Below are 10,693 nucleotides of genomic sequence, written 5' to 3'. Positions count from 1 at the left end.
ACCGAGAGCTGGACCAGTCTCAAAGAAAAGCATATGTAGCACACTACAACATCGTGGATTACAACACTGAAGATGGGTTGCAGCTGGGTCTTCAAGCATGACAGCAACCCTAAACACTTCACCAGGGGAATTCAGGACGGAGCCCCTGGAGGCCCGGAGCGGCCGAGCCAGCGTCCAGACACCCCAGCAGCCAGCGTGGCCCAGAAACAGAACCAGAGCCTGAAGGATCCGGAGGAGTGTATGCAAACCTGATCAGGAACAACAGGAAACACCTGAGCTCTGGAACTACAAAGCTTTCCTTACCAGGTGTTAAGTTCCACTTCTCCGATGTATCAAATACGAACATCATACATTGTGCGTCTGGATTTTATCTTGGATTCCATCTCTCACTGTTGAAGCGTACCGATGATAAAAAAATTAGACCTCTACGTGCTTTGTAAGTATGAAAACCTGCAAATTCTGCAGTGTATGAAATACTTGTGCTCCTGTTTTCTGTTTTCCAAAGGGCTGAGAGGTCAGAGACATGTTGGCTTTTCATGTGAGCAAACAGACGACACAATGCAAACACCCGGGAAACCAAAGATGGCAAATATCAAAAATTGAAAACATTTATTTTAAATCACAAAATGTTATAAAATGGACAGAACAACTGAAACCATGTATCAAAAGAGTCCCTACTGAGAAATGAAAAGCTGGACAAAAAATGATCAATCAGAAGCACAATTAAATAAAGAAATTAAATTGGCGAGGCATTTATACTTGAATATTCAAAAGTGTGACACAGCCAATGTAAATTACCGTTCCTTTCTCTTATTAGCTCAAACTACTATGTTTAAAGAACTATGAGCATAAAAACAAAGAAGTTTGATCTGTATGTAACTACATGAAAAAGGCCCATCATTAATGTGCCAGTGGCGGTGAACCCTGCTCATGTCTGAAGGCTGTCGCCATCACTCAGCCATGTGAAGAGAGTTCCCATCTGGAGCGGCGAAGATGCTGCAGGACCATTATTACCAGATCAGCTGTCTCGATACAGATGCAGAAAGAAAGACCAGGACTTTCGGCTGTATTTAAATGTACTTTTGATTCATTGGAACCCTGTCTGTGGCGTTTATCTTCAAGAATCCCTGGCAAATAGTCAGGAAAACTGCTTACAAAATAAAAGTAGGAAGGAGGGAGAACAAAGACTCTTCTGTAATGTTATTTACACCTTTCCAAATCTTTCAGCTCGCTTCATTTTCTTTGCCTGCAAGAAGAAAACACCAACATGAACATAAGAACATGCTAAGATTTGATTTTACACAGCATTCTAAATTTATTCTTGATGTATCTTTGAATCGAATGTCACTGACCTCAACATCGGCAGCAGCAGCTGTTCCAGCAGATGTTAAAATCCCGAACCTCTCCTTCCTCTTTTTCAGCTTTTCATCCTCTTCCATCTGGAGAAACAGGCTGGTGTCAGTGCACTGCCTGTCTCATACGCCACACCTTCACACCTCTCAAAAATCAATCTATCTTCACAAAAACTCATGGAAGTTGATCAAAGGACAGAAAAATAGCACTAGAAAACATTGGAAGAAACATTTAGAATCAGCTAAAATGCTCTAGAACAGGGGTCACCAACCTTTTTGAAACAGAGCTACTTCATGGGTACCGAGTCGTACAAAGGGCTACCAGTTTGATGGCTTCTCCTGAAATACCAAATTTGCTCAGTTTGCCTTCAGTTATGCATTATTAATAATGATTAATGGAACTCATCTATGTGAAGACACTGATCACGTTAATGATTTCACACAATAATTAACAACAATGACAACAAGGTGGGAAACATATCAATATCAGCACTTTATTAATGTCAGTAATTGTTAAATTTTCAGATGATCACTTATCACAACAACTTAGAGGAAAATGTTCCATTTTCACTATGTTGCACCATGTTTATCAATTGTCATTTTAAAGAAAAAAATCAACTTACATATTTTTAAATAAATCTTTTCACATTTTGAACTAATGATCAATTCTGTGGCATTTTTAACAACATAACTGCTACATGTCCTGAACACACTTTTAAATTGAACACAATTATTCAATATTTTAATTCAATTTCACCACGGCATTGAAATGTTGCCACTGACAACATCTGGTATCCGTTTCTTTGTTAGTGGGACGACTGACACTGCATGCTGCTCACCAGTGCATTGTAATCTGGTGTGTAACTTGATACTGCAACTGTGAGCGAGTCTTTCAGATGTGCATCAGCGAGGCATGTTCTGTGTTTGTTCTTGATGAAGTTCATGTCAGAAAATGCTGATTCACAGAGATAGGTTGAACAAAACAGGCTGGCAACCTTCATAGCTGCTGTGCACACACCACTCTACTTCTCTGTGTCAACAAGGCACCAAAAGTTTGGTGCAGCCTGGTGGGCTTTGAGGTGGAGGTCATTTCGCAATGTTATTATTTCCATCTCCAGCTGTCCAGCATCCAAGTTAAACGTTGCACTTAGTTGCTCAGCAAAGAATATTGTGTCCACATTTATAAAAGGATGGGAAATGAATGACACACACGGCTCAAGCTGATCAAGGTCACAAAACCTATTCCCAAACTCTTGTCCAAGTCTGTTTATGACTCCACAGTACTTTTCTGCCGCTTTGTCAAATGTCTCAGCTGCAGAAGGATTGTCTTGCAGCACTGACTGCACAGACGGAAAGTGCAGCACTTTTTTTCTCTGTAACTCCACAGAGAAAATGTCCATCTTGGCTTTAAATGCGTTTAAGGCACTGATCATATCAACAACAGTCTTGTCTTTGCCTTGCAGCTCACAGTTCAAGTGGTTTAGTTTCTCAGTAATGTCCGTCAAAAATGCAAGGTCAAGTGTCCACTCTGTGTCCTCTAGCAGTGAGACGTCTTCGCCTTTGGATTGCATGAATTCTTTGATTTCACTCAAAAGTGACAAAAAAACGACGTAAAACTCTTCCTCGGCTGAGCCATCAGATTTCTGTGTGCAGCAGCAGGTCTCCATACTCAGCTGACATCTCCTCCAATAGCACCTTGAAAATCCTGTGCTGTTTCGCTTTGGAGCGGCTGTTGTTTATGATTTTCACAACGGGAGTCATCACGTGCTCAAAGCCGATCACTTTTGCACATAACGCCTGCTGGTGAATGATGCAGTGGTAATGCAGAAACTTCGGGAAGTCTGGGTCAGCGATGAAACCTGCTTGTCGGCCGATCATAGCAGGAGCCCCGTCTGTAGTCACAGCTACCAGCTTTTCCAATGGGACCTTTCTCTGGACGAAAAACTCCTTCACCGTGTTATAAATGTCAACTCCCCTCGTAGTTGTCTTTAAGGGCAGTAGTGTCAGGAGCTCTTCTCTTGTGGAGAAATCTTCAAACACCATCCGGATAAAAACCAACAGCTGCGCTGTGCTGCTGCCGTCTGCGGACTCGTCGCATTGGATGCTAAACCACATGCACTTCGCCAGATCCCGGTCCAGCTGATCGGCCAAATTATCGGACATAGCGGACACTCTTCTAGTCATCGTAGATGCCCCCAGTTGGACGTCGGAGAGAGTGGAGATTAGATCGTTTCCATTTTTCTCGTCTTTGAAAACAGTGTTAGCAACTATCATCATTGCTTCTTTCACAACTCTGAAAATGCCTTCTTCTTCATCAGAAAGTGTGTAGCTCTGAACGAGGCTTCGGTGAAAAAGACTGTTGCTTACCCAAAGCCGCCTTTAGCTCACGGGCTTTTTCCGCCCGAAGTGCGCTTCCCGGTGGGGAGTTAGCATGGTAGCTGCTATGACACGTAGTGAAGTGTCTCTCCACATTGTGCCGCTTTGACGTCGCCACGCTCGCCCCGCAAATGAGACACACGCAGGTTTCTTTCACAGTTGTAAAAAAGAACTCTTCCTCCCATTCGTTGTGAAAGTGATAAGTTTTTTTCTTTTTTCTGCCATGTTTTTGGGTCAAAAAACTGCATTCAGTGTCCATCTGCGCTGCGCCCGCTAGCTTACTCTCCATGCGCACTGGTTTTGTCTAGGGGTGTCCTCAGATAGTCGACGATTTGACGATTCGTTGGAAGGGGCCTGATTCACGCAGTCGAAGCATCGAAAAAAATGTGATTATTAAACGAGGACCATTCCATTCCAGCTGTATGGGGGTGCTGAATGACTGATTTTACATAGAATTGCTTGGTTTTTTCCCCCAAATTAACATGATATAAAGCCTATTTGATATACATGTTAGCCTATCAAATATACTGTGGAAAAATTTACTTAACTTGTGGTTTTATTCAATATTCTGTCTATTTAGTGTCTGTGAATCAACCACCATGGGGAGTGGCACAATCCCATTTTGCTCAGAGCTCCGTCACAGAGCAGCGTCTCGGTGGTGATTTGGCTGAACTTTAAAAGTCTTACAATGTGGGAAACAAACAGAACTTCAGACCAAGTCAAAGATGATCCAAAAAAAGTCAAATGCAGATTGTGTCCTTTCATCTCACTTCACAGCAACATGGCTTTCCACCTGAAACGGGTCAGTAGCCAGATAACTGGGCTATTAAAAGACGGTTCTGTTACTCAATTCTCATTTTTAATGCTGATGCTTTTATTTCGTTTAATTGTAATATTTTAGGTTAGTATTATATTATTATTTTTATTCATCTAAAAGGCTAATTCTATTTAATTTAGTGTTTGTTTCTGCATGGATGCTGCGCTGCGAAACGGACCGACACAGTGAAATTAAGCCTTTCATTTAATTGAGCAGATAATGTGAGAAACTGTTTAGCCAAAAAATGTGAGCTTATCTGCAGAGATTATAGATATAAATAAATGACATGCTTCAGCCCGTTTGTTAGAAGAGGGTTTGGTTCTGCTCATTTGAACTATACTTCATTTGTTGGATGTTTAGAGTCACCGACACTTTGTTCCCGTCTGTGTTTCAGTGTGGAGGAAAAACATAAGTGTTGTTTTACCTGCCTGCGCTGTTTTTTTTTTTTTTTGTGATTATTTGTATTTTTTATTATTATTAGTGCAATCAGGGCCGGCTGTGGGTATAGGCGCCCCGACGCTCCGTGTGCTGTGTGAGCACCGCTCTGCACTGTGCTGCGCTGCTCCAAACAAGATGATAGATTGGACTATCAGTCGACTATTGGCAGAATCGGACGAATCAGATTCGACTATGGAAATTCTTAGTCGGGGAACCTCTAGTTTTGTCACGCACACAACACTGACGTATGAACTAAAGGTCACTATAATGAAAATATTTTTAAAATATTGTAATTTTTGAATCTATATAATATAAATGCAAGTGTGATTAAAAAAATAATAGCACCCGAATAAAAAAAACATTTTTTAGACGCAGCTCACCATGACTTGTGCTATTTTTAGAACAGGTCCGCGGGCGACTTATGTGGTCCTTGGGGCGACCTGGTGCCCGCGGGCACTGTGTTGGTGACCCCTGCTCTAGAAGCTCAAAGTATCAACATTCCATGACTTCTCTTCACACCTCAGAACAGAAACCCAGAAAACCATCCCTGAAAGGCCCTCTGAAACATGCAGCTGGCAGCAGCACTGCACCACCACAGGAAGACATTCCAACTGGACCACAGACCGAGAGTTACCTTCTGGGAAACAGAGGAGACGTTCACACCAAACCTTTCAGCTCTCTTCTTCAGCAGATCCACATTCACCTTCAGAAGACCAAAACACAGCTGAGTCAGCACGGCCTCCTCCTCAGAACCACAGCAGCGTTTCTGAGCACTTACTCCAGGTTTACTGTTTGCCACTTGACCAGGAGAGGGACTGGAGGCATCTGTGGGTAACCCAAACCTGAGAGAGAGAGAGAGAGACAGAGAGAGAGAGAGAATGAGAGAGACAGAGATATTTTATCCATCCACCCACACACACACACACACACACACACTGTGGGCATGTAGAGGAGCTTCTGGACTTTACAAAAGCTCTTTAATGAATCCCAACAAATACCATGCGGACATTCATGGTCAGACTGAGTTAGTGCCACTGATGTACACGGAGAGGAAACACATTTCTGAGCCCGGCTGTTGCATTTCCACTCTGAAACTCGCCTACAAATCATACAGTTGAAAAGGACTGGAGTCTGTGACAGTTTTCACCTTGGCAGACGACCAGTGCGTTTAGGTTCATGTGATCACCGAGGCGATCCGACAGAGTGAGTTCCAGCAGCGCGTCTCTGCAGCAGCTCACCAACAACAGCCACAAGGTTCAGGCTCAAACGCTGACGTAGGCCTTCTGCCTGGAGTTTGCATGTTCCCTCCATGTGTCTGTTTCCTCTGGTTTCCTCCCACAAACCACTGACATGCATGTTGGTGAATACTGGAGACCTATCCAGGTGATCCCACCCTCGCCTGCTCTCACCACAGCCCCCAACAGGCTGAGGTGGTGTAGCAGATGGATGGACAGCAACCTGCAGCACCTCAGTGTGTCATGACTCGGGGTGTAACGATACACAAAAATGTCAGTTCGATGCGCACTTCGGTTCAGAGGTCACGGTTCGGTTCGGTTCGACACGGTACGGGAACAAAATGCAAAACCTACATTTTCTTGTTGTTGTCCATGCTTCCCATGTCTGTGTCTGCTTTGCCGCGCACCACCGATGCGCACGTGCAACGCGTCACAAAAATCTGTCCTGCGCACGGACGTCCGGACAGGAATTCCTGACAGTTTTCACGTCCCGGGACCAACGCGCCACGCGGACATGTGAAGCAGGACGAGGCTGCTAGCAGGAGCATCGTGCACGGGCTGCAGGTGTAGCTGCACATGTTAGCGGCAGAACGTAAACACACAACGTCCGGCCTGTGAGCCAAAGGAAGAAAAAAAAAAATCTTCTGGCCTGCGAACTCACCCGTGCACCGCCCTGTACCGAACCGAACGCCACGTACCGAAACGGTTCAATACTAGTACATGTATTTACACCCCTAGTCATTACCGATGGTAATTGTGATTCAACGCATCCAAACAGAGAACACTGGAGCGGTGTGATGCGAGGCCTCACCTGGCTGCACGGATGGCCTTCTTACTTTCAGAGGACGCCGGCATGTTGAAGCGCTCAGCTCTCTTCTGTAGTCTCTGCAGGACAGACATTCAAATGACACTTCCACCCACTGCTAATGACCTCTGGAGCTCTGAAGACACAGAGGCCTGGAAAATGACAAACGTTCAGGGATTTTGGCTAAAAACTTCATAACCACTGCTGAAACACTCCTGAGAACGTTAAATAGTTACAAAAGAGCATTGGAGTGGGACTTTAAATGCATTCATTCAGCACTGACATGTACCGATCGGCAGCTTTACTAAAGTACAAAACCCAAATCAGATCAGTGTTCTGTATGATCTCGGTGCAGGTGAACGTACTTCACTAGAAGATGATGGAGGAGTTATTTTCACCACTTTCTTCTCAGCAGGTCTGAAAACAGGAAAATCCATCAAGATATAAAAACAAACTTCAGTCATTTTCTTTCTAGAATCAAGGTGTGGAGTAGTTTCTGCCAGGTTTTATGTCCTGGACCTTCTTGATAAGTGGCTGCACAAGAAAGCAGCAGCCAGGACAGAGCGAGTGGAGATGAACTCACCCCTCACTGTCCGCTGGGTCGGCACTTTTGTTGACATTTACATTGTTGGTGCTCTCAACTTTTGAGAAGTCCTGAAACAGAGGCAAACAAACAGAAAACATTGTTTAAACACAAAACGGAAAAACAGGGATTTTAAAAGAAACTTGTCATTCAAGTCCAGATTTTGGTTGATGTAGCAAAAAATGGTTTTAAAGTGATTCTGGGTTGTGAGAGTGCTAAATGTTCTGCACTGCTACAGCAGAGCCCAAAGTGCTTTAACTTTCACCCCTTCACACACACACACACCAGCGGAGGCGTCTGCCATGCAAGGCGCTCGATCCGTTCACTGGGAGCAGTTCAAACTTCAGTGTCTTGCTCTTGGCACATGGACAGGGTGAGCTCGAGAATCGAGCCAACAACCTCACAAGACGAGTACTCCACCAACCGAGCCACAGCCGCCCCGGCAGGAAGGGCTGAGAGGCCAGCCCAGTGTGGCGGGAGGTCAGGAGTTACCATGGTGACCGCAGGAGGAGTCCAGCAGACGCCACATGGCGTTACTGTTCGCAGAGTGCTGCTCCAGACTGCTTCCCTGGCCGAGTGCAAGGTGGCGAAGGGCCGCCATGTGAGAATTTCAACGGGGGGGGGGGGGGGGCAACACGTGCAAAGCCAAAACTGGAGAGGTTAAAGTGACATTACCCCGGATTCCTCAGCCAGCACGTCGTCTACGTCCACATCCTCTTCTGTAGACGGGAAGAAGGAAGAGAAATGATCAACACAGGGAGGAGAGACAACAACCAGGAAGCGACGGCTTGATTACAATAGAAACAAGTGCAAAAGAGAGGGTCATTAACTGAGCGCTTCCATGACTGGTGCAGGTCACGACCACAGTGTGAGGGCTGCTGCTCTTACCATGCTCCTCCAGGTACGCTTGGAGTCGTGCAATCAGCTCCCCCTTGTTTCCCTTGGTCTCCAAGGCTCGGGCCTCACATTCCTGCCTCAGCTCAGCAAGCTGCAACCACAAGTCAGAGCACAACTTCAGTTCACCAGCAAAGTCCAGTAAAGTAGTGTTACTTTATTAATCCCCAACCTGGGAAATTCCAGTATGTAAGCAGCAGGGGAAAACACTTCTTCTATAAAGTGGACAGAACGTCTGGCTTAGCCACAGCATGTCAGATAAAAGAATCAGAGCTGCTGAGTTTAGCCACCACTGAGTTGGGAAATATGTACGTTTCAGCGTGGAACAGAATTCAGCCATGCCTTCGTAAACAGCAGCTCTCAAATCCACTGACACAACACTGTCTTCTCAGCACTAAATGGCAAAATGATGGAGATATCATGACCACAAATACATATCAAACAACTACAAAAGACACAGGCTTGTCCACAAAACCACATAAAGGCTTTTCAGAAATGACCGAAATATTTCGGAGATGCAAACAGAGTAACGAGGAGAGCAAAGACCTCAGAAATACACAGCTGTCCACAGAGTTAGAAATGTGCTTCAAAGACAAACAATGAGCACCAAAACATGACATCGGTCAGATACAACTTACCAGAAAAAAGTACAAAATTCTTAAAATATTACCGTGAAAAAAACAGACCAAAATAGATTAAAAAAACAAAAACAAAAAACAGAGCCAATAGGACAAAACAACGATTGAAATGGACAAAGAGGTCAACAAAAACAGGAAAACATACCACAAAACACACACAGTCAAGTTCAACCTTTCCTGACAACAATTGTTTAGCATTTCATAAGGAGGTACAAGCATATTTAAACCTAAATAATGAGTTTAGAAATAAATCCTCTTCTAGCAGCCCAGTGGCGCCTTGCTTCTCCCGCTCTGCTCACTCCAGACTTCAGCGACATCCGGTGGACTCCAGCAAACTGCTGTGGTCTGATCAGCAGGACGGTTCTGACAGCTGGACGGAGACCTGCTGCTCTGCAGGACATCTCTGCAGGACATCACAGAGCTGGACTGGCTGCTCTACGGGACATCACAGAGAGCTGTGAGTGATAACGGCGTTTAGTTGAAGAGCTACTGACACCCAAAGTTTTCCTGATTCTTCCACGGCGAGAATAGCTGAACTTTCACTCAACCGTTAACAGCCAACTGTACTCGTATTCCATGTTTGACCGTTCGCAGCTGCTCATTAGTTGTCCCGTGATAAGGTTAGCCCCTGGTTGACCCGGTCAGGATGAGGTTCCGCCGTGCTGGCTAAGCCGTGGATGAGCCGCAGTCCATTGAACACATGCCGGCTGCAGCCTCCCGCCCAGCGGACACATTTCTGTGGTGAGAGCGGGAGCTAGCCGCCTCCCCGCTCCTCCCTGCTGGAGCCACCATCTGTCTCAGCCTGTCCTCGGCTCACAATCCGAGCTAACTTCCTTCATAAAATGTATTTCCGACACGAGCACCAACCTTCAGCTTCTGCAGCTCGATGACTTCGGCCATCTTCTTTGTTAAAATATCACTTCCACCGACGGGACCGGAAATACCGTTCAGCTGCCGCTGCTCGTCACAGCGCCTCCCACTGGACGTTTTCATACACTGCAGGTGCGAGTGCCGCGAAAACTCCTGCTGCTAATACCAGTGATACTGAGAAGGCTAATCAAAAGAAAATACTTTATTCGTCCATTTTTCGCAGCAGCTTCCAAAGATATGAAAAAAGAAGAATAGATGTCATAATACTAAATATCTTTTAATATCCCAGTAGTTGAGGCTAAGTTATAAAAGCATACAATAATGACAATTAATAATAAAAACATATATGTTTGTATTAACAGCATGAAATAATAAAGAAATGACTGACAGACATGACTGGAAACATTTCCAAAATGTTATAATATAATGAATTATGTTGCAGTGTTAAACTTCTGTGTTGCAGTGGTATGAATGAACTGTGGTTGCTCCTTGTTCTGCAAGAGAGACAAGCTGCAACTATTCCATCTTTGAAGTGCAGCTGTTTGTGATGGTCCTGCTCTGCTCTGTGATGTGTGCCACAGTCTGTCGCCCTTCCAAACCTAACAGGGATTTTATTCAAGAATTTTCTGTTTTTGTCTGATTTTACCTCAAAGTTTGACAAACTATTGACCTGTAGAGATCTTAA

At 44.7% G+C, this 10,693-nt stretch overlaps 1 protein-coding gene across 1 annotated transcript; it reads right to left on the bottom strand.

Moving 5' to 3' along the window:
- Nucleotides 1–583: 583 nt before the first annotated feature.
- Nucleotides 584–10,063, bottom strand: sarnp (SAP domain containing ribonucleoprotein). The gene is made up of 10 exons (XM_030119746.1): nt 10,006–10,063; nt 8,495–8,594; nt 8,282–8,325; nt 7,607–7,677; nt 7,389–7,440; nt 7,030–7,103; nt 5,762–5,825; nt 5,618–5,686; nt 1,353–1,439; nt 584–1,246 (listed from the first exon to the last, which is right to left on the bottom strand). Exons 1-10 carry the CDS (start codon nt 10,036–10,038, stop codon nt 1,205–1,207), a joined length of 636 nt encoding a protein of 211 aa, XP_029975606.1. The 5' UTR covers nt 10,039–10,063; the 3' UTR covers nt 584–1,204.
- Nucleotides 10,064–10,693: the final 630 nt, after the last annotated feature.

This window comes from Salarias fasciatus, chromosome 20 (genome assembly GCF_902148845.1).
Source record: "Salarias fasciatus chromosome 20, fSalaFa1.1, whole genome shotgun sequence".
In the NCBI taxonomy this organism is placed as follows: Eukaryota; Metazoa; Chordata; class Actinopteri; order Blenniiformes; family Blenniidae; genus Salarias; species Salarias fasciatus.
The sequence above is the reverse complement of the archived record's forward strand: the minus strand, read 5'-3'. Positions and strand labels throughout refer to the sequence as shown.

Excerpts from the sequence above, each read along its gene's own strand:
- sarnp (XM_030119746.1), bottom strand. The coding sequence starts at position 10,038 with ATGGCCGAAGTCATCGAGCTGCAGAAGCTGAAG. Across the intron at positions 7,104-7,388 it reads CTCCATCATCTTCTAGTGAA|AGACTACAGAAGAGAGCTGA; the intron begins GTACGTTCACCT and ends TCTGTCCTGCAG. Across the intron at positions 5,826-7,029 it reads AAGGCCATCCGTGCAGCCAG|GTTTGGGTTACCCACAGATG; the intron begins GTGAGGCCTCGC and ends TCTCTCTCTCAG.